This window comes from Boleophthalmus pectinirostris, unplaced genomic scaffold, assembly GCF_026225935.1.
Source record: "Boleophthalmus pectinirostris isolate CB_2022bp ecotype Guang Dong unplaced genomic scaffold, ASM2622593v1 HiC_scaffold_21, whole genome shotgun sequence".
NCBI lineage: Eukaryota > Metazoa > Chordata > Actinopteri > Gobiiformes > Gobiidae > Boleophthalmus > Boleophthalmus pectinirostris.
The window spans coordinates 14,007,605-14,024,044 of NW_026571175.1; the positions used below are offsets into that span (position 1 = coordinate 14,007,605).

The window sequence follows — 16,440 nt, forward strand, 5'->3', positions numbered from 1 at the left end:
GACCTCATCAGAGAAATAAAGATAAAAATATAGAAAATGCGAAAAAAATTACCAGCATCATGGGAATATGTACAAACGTGCAAATGGACTGGGTATTTCATTTCCAGCATGGCACCCACGTTTTTGTTAATGATTAATGGCATGGATGTCTCTTTTTTCAACACATCAATAATCACACGCTTTACATTCTGGCTGGGGTGTGAGTTGAAATGCAGGAGAAATTTAGCTGCATGCAGACTGGCTGGATGTTTTCCATTTAGAGAGAAATGTCAGCACTGATTTTCTAGTGGAGGCCATGGCTCTCGCTTCGGTCGCAGGGCTTTAATGCAACCTCTGTCAACATGTTTAATACTAGGCTCAGATGAATAACTGGTGACTGTGCCAAAGGAGCCAAAGAACACCAACGTTTGTATTCACACTTCTGTAGTGTAGTTCTCTAGGACTGCTGTAGAAGCCATCTTTAGTTTTGTCAGTATCTGCTCAGACAGATCTGATACACAGACCTTTTGGATAAGGGGGACTGTTAATATTACTATGAAATTTCCTCTGCTGCAGTAATGTTTGCCCCTCTGTAACTGCCCCATCTGCACATGGGCTCTCTGCAGCTCAGTGACATCATTAAACTCCTGCTGTTTTAGTATGGTCCAATTCAATGCTTTGCTTTTATAGGTAAGCCGTACCTTTCAAATTTTTTGTTTGATTCAGAAATAAAAATTAAAAAAATTAAGTTTAGTTTTCATAAGTTTTACTTTGTGCATGACAGCATAATCAGTTTAACATTGTAGGAACAGAAATTAATTTAATCAGATTCGTTCTGTCTGAAGCTGCGACGAAAGTGCAGTATTCTGATATTGTTAAAATCTAAACAAAACAAACATGACGCTACGCTTGTAAGCCCTACCTTACCTGTATATCTTATTATCTATATGCTTTATATCTTATTATGTCACATTTTACCCATTGCACATAGTTACATTTTTCCTCTATTCATTTCACCACCCATACTTTGCAATGCATGGACTCAAGACTTAAACCTTTCCCATTTCTCCTCCTATGGCATGGCATAGCACACTGTAATCCCAAGTGCTGAGACGCTGTCTCTTGGAAATAATTGTACATTAAGGATTACAAATGGTAGGCCAGGACTGATAAGGCATCCCAGACCTCTCTCAGAAGGTCCATTTCAAAGCACGGTTCTTCGACTTGTGTTCAGTGACACTGGTGTGAAGTGAATAAGGCAGATCGACACACAGGGAGGGAACTTACTGGGGAAACTTTATTGCTCTTGGCAACTGCAGGTACGTGGATGACTGTGAAGGACGTGATGAGGAGGGCTCTGCAGTAATCAGGAAAAATGCAACCAGGGAAGGCATAAGTAAGTGGATAATGCAATCCTGTCGTAATAAAATAATCGATATAATCAGCTGCTGGGCAAGGGCAGGTAAGTAAAGGTCTGACAAAGTAATGTTAATAACAGTAAAACTAACAGGCAAGGACATAAAGAGCAGCTGATGTGAGAGAGGCTGTCTATCGGAGGTAATGAAGAACAGGAACAATCAAGCGAAAAATGGGCGCTGCTTCTCATCCTGGGCTTTCATTTTAATCAACAATCTGTTTTAGAACTTAACCACATGGCAGGTGTTAAAATGCATCAGTTGTGCACTTTCAATGACAAAATATTGCCATTACTGGGGGTCCATTTTGATTTGATTTCACTTAAAGAACTAATAAATAAAGAGAATATTTAAATGGCAGCACTTCAGATGCTGTAAAATGAATACTAAATTTGAATTCCCCACATACCTTGCACCTTGCACCTTCAAACACCATTTGAAGGAGCAGCTTCATGAAAACATTTTTGAGGATTTCAGTTTTTTTAAGGACAAGGCACAAAAATGGTATAAGAAGCATAGACAACCTTCAACACAGGCATTTAATTTGCTGAATAGGAAAGTCAAAATACACAATCATTCACAACCAGTACAACAATATAAGCAGTCATATTACAGTGTAGAGGGTTCACATCCTCTGAGTTAAACTACAATAATGCAAGTGTAGTTGTCAAATAACACTAGTAAGGTGCACACATAATAACAGTATAGGGGTCGCCTAATCAGTGCTACTGTCCACTGAATTTAGAAGCTTGATGGCCGCTGGAATAAAGGAGGGACAATCTTTTTATCCTCCATTAAGGAGTAACTAAAGCCATCTGCTGCCAAGAGTCCACGCTTCACTGCAATTGGTTAAATCCACCAGTCACTCAGAGCATGAGCATCATGATTTTTTGTGTCTCAGAGGCTCAATTTCCTCAGAGGAGTCAGACTATTTGATGTAAGCACTGAAATTAAGTCCTGCTTCTACAATGCCGTTCTTGAGAGCCAAATTAGATATGGCATGGTTTCCTGGTTTGGCTCGTGCTCTGTTCACTGCAAAACTAAGCTTGTTAAGAATGCCACAAAAATCATAGGACGGAAAGAGTATCCCTCCTGACAGACAATTTCTGAGACTTTTGTCCTGGCACAGGCAAAAAGTATCATTAAGGAGCATTTCCACTTACTGCACAGTGAATATGAGTTGCTTTATTGCGTTATATATTGTGTATTGTGCAATCGAGCACCAAAGCAGCAGATTTCAATTCTTCTTTGTTCTCACATCTGTTGCTTTGCTTAACAAGTCCAGAAAGTCTTTTTAATTGCTTGTAATATGGATTTTTAGATTGTTTTCTTATAGTGTTTTCTATTCTTGCTGGACAGATGCAATATCACTCGTCAGTTTATTGGGAATGGATGGTCAAAAGTTTTTAACTGCCTTATATTAAAATAAAGCACTAAATTAGAATATGACGATCTCATTAGAATAGCATATCATCACAGGATTTGATCACGACTAGATTTTTAGTGCCATATTGCCCAGCTCTAAATTGCTCAAAATCATTCTTTTTTTAATACTCATGCATCTGAAAAGACCCTGTCCTTGTCCTTTATGCTTCTCAAACTGATCTCTCTCTGCATGTCCCTGAACTGAAAATGTAACCGAACCTACCCTTTATTAAAATAAAGCATTGAGTGAAAACCAATATGTGTGAGAATGAAATGAAGTCTCCACCAAAGCAAACGGGGAGATTAAGGCTCAAAGACTCGCAGATGTGATGCCATCAAATGTAAAATCTTGTCTTTTTCATTTTTACTCTCTATATTATATTACTAAATATGGAACTGGCTTTGTGCAGAAGGTCCCAAGTGGGTTTCTTCTGTCTTCCTTTAATATCAGTTACTATTCTTCCAGTCAAGCTCACTTTAAGATATTGGGTGTTGATAGCAAAGTCAGTTCAATCACATTATATTGTCCTTTGCCATTGCTAGATTTTAGAAAATATCATAGTATATTTGGCAGTCTATATTGTTACAGTGGCGGTATTTGTTGGAAGAGTTGTGTTTACTCAGCCAGGGTTCACAGACTGGTAAATCAATGCAGTGGTCTAGAACGGTAGGCGCGGGCTTAACAGTTCTAAATGGTCGATAGTCTGTAGGTGTTCAAGTCCAAATACAATAGGCAATCAAATGGAGCGAGTGAAGTAATGAGTTCAGGTCAGAGGTATGTGCTTTATTGTTTCTATAGGACTATTCAAAGTAACCTGTGTAAGTGGTATGCATACATATTAAATCTTAGTACCGTCGTCGTAAAGGCAGTGTCTATTGTTGGGTTTCAGATCACATCACATTCTGTATAGGTCAGTAACATTTAATATAGATGGGGGGCAGTTAAAATAATTGTTAAAACCCAGATTTTTGTTGTAATACAGTAAGTTTTTGGGTCTAATCCCTAATAGAAACAATCAGATCCAACATTTATACATTTCCTTCCTCATCACATTCTAGAATCTGAAAACCACCAATAACCTGGGTAAATGCGTACTGTTGTTTTATGGATAAATCTTGTATTGAATCAAATAGCTCTTCTTTTTATAAGCTTGGGGTAAAATGTGTGGAGACTAGTTGACAATCAGGACTCAAACCACTAATTTTGATTCCAAACATGGACTAAGAAATATTTTTACTTGTGCATTCTTATTTGAAGAAAATGGAAATTGGAAGAAATTAATCAGGTCAATAAGACCTGCTGGGTCTTGATTTTGGTTGGCTTAATAAAAGTAGTTAGCCCTTTGAAAAATAGTTTAGGATTATACAGAACAAAGGGAATCACACTTTTGTACTCATTTTCAATACTAATAATTACTGAGAAATCCACATTATGTATCCATGTTTGCATCGTAAGCCTAAATGCATGCACACGTTATCCTTATCAGCAGAAAAACATGTGCTCACTACCACTATCAACTGAAACGTGCAATACTGAGAAAATTGTTGTTGTTAATTTTTCGTAACTTGGATTATAATAATGAGAAGCACCAGAAAGAAAGAGAGGAGAAAGGGTGACGAGCTGTGCCTGGATCAGAGGGAGGGGGAGCGGGCGCAGACTTAAACACAGAGGCAAAAGGGAAGGAGACACTTACACTTTTAGTGAAATTGTGCAGATTTTTGTGAAAACTTGTGGAACACAAGGACAGATGAGGAGACATAAGGAGACTGTGGCCCTGACTCAGCTTTCACCTGAACAAGTGAGCGGTGACAGCTCTTTAGTACCACGGGCTACTACTGCCACATGATTGGATGTAGACCTGGCAATTAAAATGCGCATCAATGTAATTTTATTATATTAGCAGAATGTATACAATTGTTTACTTCAATAGCAAATCTGTGTTGCTGTATCGTGGAAATGCAACTTTCATTACATATTTAATTTGCTTGTAAACTGCTGCGGCATATTATGTAAGAGCACATGTAACAAATTTTATTAAAATGTAACAAGTTTAATTTTGACAGCAGGAAAATGTTACAATAAGTAGTCTAGAGAAGGATTAAAGTGAAAAAGTGTTTTCAACCAATAACCCTCTGCATTATTTATCTGTTGTGTTATATCGTTTTAATCTAGCAACAGTTTCAATAAAAAGTTTAACTCCAATGGCAAAAATATCCTCAACTGAATCCACAAACTTCAAATATATTATGACTGAAGGAAGATAACATTTGCCCTTGGATGGAACATGCAAATACCTGACAACCGTCTAACATTTCAGACCTCAGTTCATTTAAACTCTTTTCTCTGAAGTGCCTTTCCTTTCTGTTGCCTTTTAATACATGTGAGTCCTCAATACTGCAGATTTTTTTTTATTGCACAAACATCAGAGGTAAGCCAAGGAGAAAAAAACTATTTCCTGGAAACAGTTAACAGAAAATACAGAAAAGAAAGTTGATGACTATTCGGTACCGGAGATTAGGAGCAAAATCACACTAAATAACAAATTTGGAGAATTATCCAAATTCGGCAATGTTTTTAAAAAGCTAACATTTTGGAACTTTTTGCACCTATTCCTCCTAGTTGTAAAAAACATATTTTATTTGTATTTTTTGTGTAAATCAGCCAACACAAGTAAACTAACTAGTGATATTAGAGGGAGGGGTCAAATGTCTGGCAACATGTCAGCGTATAGTATGCTGGAATATAGTTATTAATAGGGTTGGGTGGTATGGGAAAAAATGAGTTATTATGTCAATTTTCAATTTGATTTAATTTACTCTTTTCAAAAACAAAATTAAAATGGCTTTTGGTATTAATTTCATGAAGATAAACAACGCAGGCTCTGCAATTTTTACAATTTAAGGCCCCCCAAAATATGTTTTGTTTGTTATCTGCTCAAAACCACGTGTTTTTACTGACAGAGGAGTGTCTGTAGACCTCTCGATTCAAAAACCTCATCCATCTCATTGATGATTATACATGACTGATTCACAATCTCTCCATCTTTCAGTTAATTGCCTAGCCCTAATTACTTTATTAGTCTTGATCACTGCTTTTTAGAGTTGTAAAGAACAGAAGCACTAGGCAGGCACAAGAGCAAGAAAGCATCTTTAGCTCATACACATAAATGAATGAAACAACTGTTTTGTTAAAAAAAAAAAATCATTCAGCATAATATTGTCTTAAAAAGTCCTGTATTACACAAAATTTATTCTTGTGAACTTTAAGCCATGTTATAATGCTTTAACCTCCTCAAAAACATACCTGGATATGTGTTTTGTTTCATTCACGTATGTTTGAGTAATCTTTTCTTATTAACTGTCTACATCTCCAAATCTCAAAATGGTCTGTCCCACTTTGTGATGTCATGTGGTAGTTTTCGAGTTAATAACTTTAACATTTTGTTCAGTAGAGATTGGTAATTCCAGGGCTCAAATGATCCAAGTGATTCTAGTGAAGGTGTATGTTTAAAAACACATTGGAGCACTTCCTGTATTACCACATGACATCACAAGGTGAAGTGTTTTCTGTTTGAGAGAAGAACTCTGTCTAAATATGCAGGATTTCTGTGTTAAACATGTGTGAATGAAACAAAACATAACTTCTGGTATGTTTTTGGTGAGGAAGCAGTATAACATACGTAGCTCAGAAAACAGCATAATAAAATAATAAAAAAAAATAATAAAAATAATAATAATAAAATAATAAAAAGCATAAAGTCCAAGATAGGACCAGCACGTGTCCCTGTCCAAGTGGCTGTAGTTTTCCATTCTGTCACCTCAGTGTCTCTCGGCCTCACCTCTGAAGTGTGAACAGCCTCAGTGCCCATCTCTCCGCTTGCCTAACTTTGATCAGCGCAGGTCACCAGCCTTCAGACAGGCAAGGTCAGAGCAACAAGACAATGTGAGCGCCTTGTCAAAAAGTGGGTAAGAGCCACCTGTTTGGGAATACCCACGCTCCCTTGTACCTGTCTCTTGATGCCAGACTTCAAACCAACCGGAGTCAACTGCTTCGCTTTCCGAGGCCTGCCCGTTCATTGAAGTGTCTATTATCAGTGTCCCCAGGTATCCTTGTCAAATTCTTAGACAGCAGCCACCCTTGGACTATATGCAAATGTGCTACCGAGTTACAAAGCTCCCGTGAGGAGGGAATCTATGTTTCTCTCATGCGCTGGGCTGTGTTGAAGCTGCTGATAAACGGTGGGGGTGGTACAGTTTGTTTTTCCGATAAGGTGAGCAAAATCAACTGGAATGGCGCGTCGCTGTGTAGTCTTTTTTCAGCCTGTCTCGAACCTAATCCGCTTTTTGCCTCCCCCTGGGCCAGAATTTGAATGACCTGATCAATTTCTAATCAGGAAAGACCCGCAGCCTTTCTACTCTCATAATAGAGTTGCCTACAAATCTTCTCTATACGGGAGACTAAGCTCGGAATTGTCGGGAGCGAAAAAAGGGGAGCAGGTATATCGCAGGTCCCTCGTGTTTTGCAAGGCTTTATCTTTAATGTGAATCTGTAAGCTAAATTTAGAGGTATTTTCAGATTCCTAAACAGTGCTCTCATCACAGTGGAGAAACCCAGGGCCTGTTTTAAAGGGAGAGGTGGCCTTTTCATGTTGAATGGAAACCCCAGGAGGTCTGTCGGCTTTGTCACTCATGAAAAAAGTCAAAGAAAAAAGCTTTAGTTTTAGTTTGGGATTTGTCGCCTGAAAGTTTTCAACAGGCTGCACTTAGTTTGCTCCAAGTGGAACGTAATTAGGATGAAAAAGTAAAGATTTTTTTTTTTTAAAGACAACACTGACTCCAGATTTTATTAAAATGTGTTACTTGTCCGCTGCACATTGTAACCTTTTGAACCATGCACAAGATCAATGCGTTATATGATTTGCCACTCTGCTTGTGATTTGGTCTCCTATTACCACTCAGTTAACAAAAGCTATTTTCATTGATTGGCATGTTTTTAGCTGCACTGAAAGGGGAACTGAAGCAAATGGCCATGGGAGCGGAACCTACTTCCATTATGAAGCCTTTTTATAGTCTTTTCAATAGAGAAGTGAGGTTCACGTGCAACCTGTACTGAACAGTATAAGAGCAATAGACCTGTCCACAGCTATTGATTAAGCACTCATTTAAAAACTAAATTTCAGATGTTATCATAGGGAGCCAGTTTGTGTATTTATTATGTAACTTGATATCTCTTGTTTGCTTGCAGGTGAATCATTACAGAATGATGCAGAAGTCCAACCGACCTTTTATAGTCAACAGGTGATTTCACTGGAACTTAGATGAAACAGAGACTTACTCCTGTGAACTGCAGCACAGAGAAGGATATCTGTATTTTGGATGTTTATTGCGCTGAGAAATGTAAACAAAGGTATTTTGGATTGCCTGGATACTTTGAACCACCACTTGCAGCATGGTCATTTTTTTGGATTTTGCAACTGCTGCTTAATCATGAGGCTATTTTTGTCAGTTCCCTGCTGAGAGACTGTGAGTGTGACGCAATGAATCTGACCAAACGAAGAAAATTCAGGACATTTGCTCTTTTGGTGTGCATTTTAACATTTACCATGTTCCTGTTCAGCTACACCCTTCCAGATACCTATTCTTCACTTCACTTTTTTTAAATATGCCTTTCACCTGTCGGACTCTAAAGGACTATGCGCCTGCGAGCAATGCATAGTGGAACTGGACGATGACCCGTGGTTTGCCGAGCGCTTCAATCAATCCATCCACCCACTGATGACCACAGACAACAGCGTGCTCTCTGATGAAACCTATAAATGGTGGCAGGTAAGGTTGTATTGAAGTAAAACAGGCACAGCAGTGGCACAGCCAGAGATATCAAACACAAAGATCAGGAATAAAGAGCAAAATCCAAGAGATCTTCTCCAGGATCAAACTGTGAAATGAGCTCCCACGCACAATTTGTTCACATTCAGCCCACAAAATGGAGAGGGAAGTAGCTGTTTTGTTAAGCATATTCAATCTAATAAAAAAAAAATAAAAAAAATAAATCCTCAGGGTAATCTTAGAAATGTAATAATCTTGTTGCATTTAATATACATATACATATATATTTAAATGTCAGTGAATGATTGAGAACATGAGGATGAGGTGTAATGTAATTTTGTTTTTGGTTGGAAGACATGAATTATGAACAGTCAATATTGGGGATTCATCAGCCCATATATGCCGGGCAACCAAACAAATATTGATAAAATGCTGTATTTACTTTACTATATCATACAGCAGGTTTAAGGATCTCGTCTTGTAAATGATCAGTTTCAACAGTTGTGAGTCTTTTAGATATTTGCATTGTCTGACAAACTGTAATGTTATAAATAGGGAAAACTGGTTCCTGTGCCCCATTTGGCATTATGACATCACCAGATCACAGAATCTGAATATACAACCTTTAAACAAAATACAGATTCGATACCATGCCATTCCAACCTGTGACCTTTGGCGATTTTTTTGCTGGCATTCCAAATTCTGATAACAGTTCATTGTTAACAGTTAAGAGTTAATTAGTTATTACACTAAACTTTATGATTTGAGAAGTATTTATAAACTGGGAGATATTTTAGTGCAAGAAGCTAGGTTGTTAGAAAGCCACAATGAAAGGACAAGACTGAATTTGTACAGCAGAATTAGTATGCTGGGCTTGTGAGCTTATCTTGTGTTTGGACTCAGAGAGGCTAGTTTGTGGTCCTGCTTGCAGTCAGGTAGAGCACAGCTAATCAGCCACTAGTATTAGGCTTGCATGTCTTCCGTAGGTTATCAGCGGATTTCCAATTGGTGGAAATATGCACTATTTATGTAATTACCACATTACCAATCATGTTCTCAGATAAGTTTACTACAAGGATACACAAACTGTACCTATTGCCTATTGCCTGTTGCAGCAGAAGAATTCCTGGAGTTTGGCACCTTTACAATTTCAGAGTGGTACTGTTTAAAGAGCCACCCTCCAGAGAAACTAGAGGGCAGCCATTCTCGATGACTGACACTCAAAATTGCTATTTATTGTAGGTATTGCTAACTGAACAAGGGTACACATATTTTTCAGCAGTGGGGCCATAGTATACAATAGGGGTGTGCAAAAATATTGAAATATCGATATATCGTATCGTTTAATGTGATGATACAGTATCGATATTGTGGGCTGCTGTATCGATATATCGCCAAGATTATTTTTTTGGTATATTTTACTACATTATATTGTTACAGTGCTACAGTTTTGTTGCTTGTTTAGAGGAAGGAAACTTGTTCATGCAACACATTTGACATTTTCACTGTTTTGATGATTCAAATGGCTGTTTCCTGTTAACTTTGCATAAGAAGTGGTTTAACAAGCACTTTTAGTCTCACAGCCACGATTTAGCCTTTATTTTTTATTAAACTGTATTGAATTAATTTGAAATATATCATACTGAATTGAAAGTGGAATGTATCGAGATATGTATCGTATCGTCGCCTATGCATTGAGGTATGTATCGTATCATCACTTTCTTAATGATACCCAGCCCTAGTATGTAAGATTCTAGGGCAATAGAGTAGACAACTAAAGAAATTCGTGTTGACTAAAGACATGTCTTGCCAATTAATTACTTCACTAAAAATGGGATGTGCCAAAAGCTCCCAAAATGGTGATGTCTCTCCATGTACCTCACCCAAACTGCACTCACAAGACTCCAACTACACGGGATTTTAAAATAAAATAGCTATTTATGCAGATTAAGATTAAATTTGTGAATCATGAGTTCAGTCTACCTTTGTACATAAAAAATAAAATCACTCACTCACTTCTCCGTTTGGCTGTTGTCCCGTGTAAATCCTTATAATCTAAATAAAATGATAAGATGACAAACACCAATTCTGGTAGACTAAAACACCATCAACCGATTAATTGACTAAAGGATTACAGCCCTATAAAATTCACAGATAGTAACTGTAAAAGTATACATTCTTACACTCTCACTACGAGCTTTAATGTGCTCTGTTTGATTACAGTTCATTCATATTTTATTATTAGATTATCTAAAATGTATCTCCAAATTAAAAAAGGCAACACACAAAATTTATGCTTCACAATTATGCTTCTTCGACCTGCAGAACCAAAGCAACGCCTAAGGTATTCCCACATTCACCTCACACCTTGTCCAATTAGAAGTAAGAATAGAAAAATTACTGCAAGGTTGCCTACTGTCACTACTCATTTCAGGAAATGCTTCTCAGGGGGAGCTTGATGAGCTAAACGTCAAATATCAGAGCTAGTGCAGCCAGATGGTCATTGCTCTGCTGTAAGGCAAGGGCACAGCCTCCTCCTCTACATCCTGGACATAAGATTACACTGTTTTATGGCCAAGTGTAATTTCAACAAATGGGACATGTACGAAAAGTGACTGGAAGGCCTTAGTAACACAGTAGACGCATGGAAAGAGCAAATTAGTAAATTGAGGTTACAGGAGAGCCAGGCCACACAAAAGATCTATTATAGTTTAGATGGGTCAGGCCATCATGATCTTAAATTATCTATGACATGGGCCATAGTAGATGGATTTAATTGTAAAGGGTATATTACTCTATGCACTAAATACAACCACTATAGTACACTAATTGGTCATTGAAGGAGACATTTATTTAAGGGACCATGACACCAAACATGCTCGCATTGAGTTCTGGTTGTTTGATGCTGCTTTGGCTTTGTGATGACTCAATTTCTCCTTATCTTGTCTAGGGCTCCAACTAAGAGTTATTTTGTTAATTGATTAACTTGCAATTATTCTTTTGATTCATCGATTAGTTGATTTCACATTCACAACCCAACCAGCCTGTGAATGTGAGATTTTTCAAAATTTGACCCAGATAAAGCTACAGTGATGCCCATTGAGGCCATCCGGATGGAGTATATTACAGACGAAAGAGTGTTTAAAAAAAAAAAAAAACATTAACTTTACATATAGACTGTGACACTTTGGTAATAACTGCTCTGTCTTAGTCCTAAAATCTCTTCTCTCAGGGCAAGGCATGTTTGGAAATTCTGTATAAATCAGTTAATGATTATTCAATTTATAAATTATTTGACAATTCCAGTTAATCAGTTAACTTATTGCAGCCCTAATGTAGTTCTGTATTTGATCTCTGTGTTGGCTTTGGCTTTATATTTGATTCACTAGAGAGTTGGATATTCATTGTGACTCCAGTTTCAGAAAAGTTTCACTGCCTAATATGTATTTGCTAAGAGTTGAGCAGAAGAATAGCAGGCTAAAAGAGCCCTCCCAGACTGTGCTAAGCCGCCCTGAGGTTATTTCACAAATGTGCCTGGGCGTCTGCAGCTCCACTGGCCTTGTTCAATCACTTCTGCTTAAAGTGGCCCCGCAGCGAGGACTCTCTCTCAGCTCTGTCTCCTGTGTCACCAGTGGCTCCAAGCTGAACGAAAGCCGGCCAACTTTACCCAAGTGGTGGAAGAGTTGTTCCAAGTCATCCCCGATGAGGTGCTCTACACGGACGCAGGCCCTGAGCGCTGCAGAACTTGCTCAGTGGTTGGAAACTCTGGAAACCTGAAGGGGGCGCACTACGGCTCACTTATTGATTCCAGTGACTTCATCATAAGGTTAGTGACCACTTTCAGTCAATTTTTTTTGTATTTATTACAAAGCATACATTTTTGCAGACATTTTAAAAGCTGTTATTTTATTAAACCATGTAAGTAACGCTGTATAAGACAAAATGTATTATTAATTATTATAAGAATTATTATTATTATCCTAATGCCTCTTTACTTAGACACTTATTAACACTAATTTATTTGATTTGCTTCAGTCTAAAAAAAGATATACACATTAACACATGTTTACACATGTCTCTGTCTTTTCACACTAGTGATGGGAATTTCAGCTCTTTTTGGAGTGCCAGTTCTTTTGGCTCTGCTTACTATAAAAAGCCGGCTCTTTCTGCTCCTCAGATTTTCAGTTTCTTAAATTAATTTATAACCAAAAATAATGCAAAACTGCTTGTAAAATAAATTACTAATTTAAAAAAACATACATGACATCAAATATTTATCCTTATATGGCTTTATTTTTTGAACGCACTCAACCTTGAACAGAGTGCTATAAAGTATTTTAAGTACAAAAAGTATAAAAAGACCCATCTTAATTAGACAAACTTTTAATTTATTTGCACTGAAATGTATCAAAATTTGACTGCGTTTTCAGCTGCTGTTGCTCATTTTCTCACCATTCGTTTCTCTTGCGCACGTTCACTTGCTCGCTCCCTCTCCCTCGATCCCTCGTCTCCCACGTGTTGTGTGTGCGCTCACTCCTGTGTGTGTTTGTAACCCCTCCCTCCTTCCGCACAGTGGACATGCAGATGCAGCCACACATCTTGACCAATCACGAGCAGTTTTCACAAAAAAGTGTAGGAAAAAACTAGAAAGGCACTCTAAAAAACTAAATCGGCTCCCAACAAGGAGCCAGCTCCCGTCGATTACTTCAAAGAGCCGGCTCTAAGAGCCGGATCGTTCATGACTGACACATCACTATTTCACACACTGGAAATCGCCAACCTTCAGCGCATTCAACGATAGAATATGCCGACAGTTTGACAATTGAAGGCTCTTTCACCATTTACACTTTTACATGTTTAATGTGCTGTCAGGGTGCAATGACTGACAATTAATTATTATTTACCACAAACTTTCATATTTTTTTTATTTATATATTGTAGAAGAAACAAAATATTTAAAATAGTGAAATCTTTAAATAACTGTCATTCACAGTGCTTAATAGATCATCCATCAACTACATTCATATATAGTGTCATGCACTGGATTAAAATACTTGGAAAACTCTAACTTGGAAGGTTAGAGTTTTGTTAAGGGTGAGGATCGTTAATTGTAAACTCCACAGGACCTGTATGTAATTTAGCTCATTTTATGCCTCAGTATAGAGCATTTCCCTCTGAATTAATTACTAATCTATTTCCATGTCTTAGTTCTGTACAAGTACATGAGAGTAAAGCACGTAAAAATAACTCTTAACAAAGCAACACAAGAAAACAATTTGAATGGAGTGTTTGGATGTTTATCCTTGGCCTTAGGGGGAACTGGAAACAAGAGAGGAGTTAGCTGCTTTGTGTCGTCTGTGACTCCAATTGCAACAACCTGGAATATGAATTTGAATTGGTATAAAACACAGCCAGAACATTAGCTTAGGGGCATTATATAATTATCCACACATGCTGAAAATGGTAATATTTCAGCTACAGGTGACAAATGTATTGCTGTGACAAGAAAAATGAAATGCTCTGGGAGAAGGTTGTAAACTTGCATTAGCAGACAAGATAATAAATGCATTGCTAAATATTTCCAAGATACACAGTTCACAAAGCAAAGGGCCCAGACGGACAGAGCGTCAGAAAAGCCCACATTATAATTCAGACGCAGCCACCACAGATCCCCTTAAAGCCCGCCTTATAGACTATTATGAACAATGTATTGCAGGACCCACTGACTAAAGCTTATGTTTGATCAGCAGATTGCAATGGTGAGATATGCAGACTAGAGTCCTTGGCTATTCTTTTGACAGAGATGAAGATGGAGCACTATAGTTTAGGATAATGAAATGATTTGATGTGCAAATAACTCATAATAATTATTAAATTGGAGGTAAATGGTGGTTTTGTTCAATTTAAAATGTATTAAGCAATAAGCAGATTGGCCGTGAATTCTTAGCGTAACTTTAAAGTACATGCTTTGCTAAGTCCATTAAAAGCATGTTCATGATAAAAGATAAAAAGTACATCGTAGACATAATGGCAAAGCTTTTATCTAGTAATGGGAGGAAAAGTGCCAAGTTTTCACACAAGTAGTACAATTGCATCTCATCCCTCCAGTAGTGTACACAGAATGCAGATAAAGGAAAGCAGTCTGGGTTGAGCAAAGGTAAGAGATAATATTATCTAATAATATTCTATTCTAATAAAAAGATTAAACAAGATATAGATTAAACAACAACAGCAAACAATAGGTGTACCCACTCACTCTTTGCAGTACTACTGTATGTGTTGCTAGGTTACAAATACCATATAAAGGTTAATAGTATAATTTTGAATTCTAACCTCTCATTTTTGTCAAACAGAAGGCTTGGTTAAATACTAAATTAATACGAATACAAATGCATTTTCATTTTCCGCCCTCATGGGAACACAGCACTATTGTTTGATTGCCCTAAGCTTATTTGAGCAATTAAAGACTATATTTACTGCCAACAACAAAACACCTTCTGTACAATGGCCTAAATCACAATACAACATTTGCATTTTGATGATCCCCTTGTACGTTACAATTTCAGATTTAAACCTTAATTAAAATGCTATGCAGCAATACAACCCGATACTGTACCTATGTTTAGAGCGAGGCTTTCATGGCCTAATCTCATTTTGTGGGTGAATAAAGACGTATGCTTAGATTGATGGCAAATGAGCAGCGCAATTATAAAGCTGACACTAAGATCTTATCAGAAGAGTAACTACACGTCGTCTGTATGTGTCAGAATTTCTCTGGGCGTTCCCCTTTGGCTCTTAATTCCTCCTAGCATGCTGTGGGTCACTGTGACATGTTAGTTCGGTATAAAAGCACATTACTGCACTTATCTTCTTTGCCAGCCCCCTATTGTGACAGCAGCAAGGCATTGTCTACCAATTCAATTATCCTATGACAGGGACAGCACCAGAAAGACAAGACTTATTACTTTGCCATTAGCAGTGAAGTGCTTAGCCATGGCAACAAGCTTTCACGCTCATTGTGGGTTTGAAATGTTGCCCTGTATTTAATGTGTGGAATATATAAATCAAGCGTGATGGACAATGGATTGCTTCAGTGGCATCTCTACAATAAATCCTCTATACAAGAAGAAGAAAGTGTGGAAAATTCTTCATTAAATGTTTTGATTAATGTAATGTTACTGTTGGTGCTGAATACAGAAACCTTGTTCAGATTGTTTTAATATTAAGTACTTTCAAGTTTCAGATAGCACAAAAAGTTGATCCATTTATCGGCTTCTTACCTTCAGAGTTTCATTTGCTGTCTTGAATGGAAGATTTAATTAAATTTAAAAAGCACAGATTTTCACCGTCTTAAAACTTGAAAAACAGAACTAGTTAATTTAAGCAGTTTGCAAAGTTATTCCTCACTTTATGCATTCTGATTATCCTAATTTTCTATCCTAAACAACTCTCAAGAGACCAGTGTGGACTTTTGCCATGATGGTAAAGCTAACAACAACTAGGATGCTAAAGTGTTTTTTTTGGCAATGTGACAATAAAATTATTTTTATTTAGAGGCAGACAGCACGCAGCAGACTTAGTTTGACCTGAATAGCTCTGCATACATCTGTAGTGGACATATTTTACTTAAATGCATGGGGAAACAAACTGGTTTAATTTATTTTTATTTTTTTTGTATTTGGGGCATTCTGTGTGACATGGATTTTTATGTCATATTTCATTTGAAACTTACTTGTCTGTCTCGGAAATGCAACCATCAAATCATTTATATTATGTTAAATTGAGGATCAGACAG

The 16,440-nt window shown here is 37.3% G+C and overlaps 1 protein-coding gene across 1 annotated transcript in view; it reads left to right on the plus strand.

Annotated features, from left to right (window-relative positions):
* Window positions 1–16,440, plus strand: part of LOC110167397 (CMP-N-acetylneuraminate-beta-galactosamide-alpha-2,3-sialyltransferase 1-like) — a 55,251-nt gene that overhangs the window by 23,091 nt on the left and 15,720 nt on the right. The window contains 3 exon segments of the mRNA XM_020932738.2: window positions 8,065–8,443; window positions 8,445–8,645; window positions 12,278–12,471. Coding sequence (XP_020788397.2) covers window positions 8,138–8,443; window positions 8,445–8,645; window positions 12,278–12,471 — 701 coding nt within the window. The 5' untranslated portion in view covers window positions 8,065–8,137.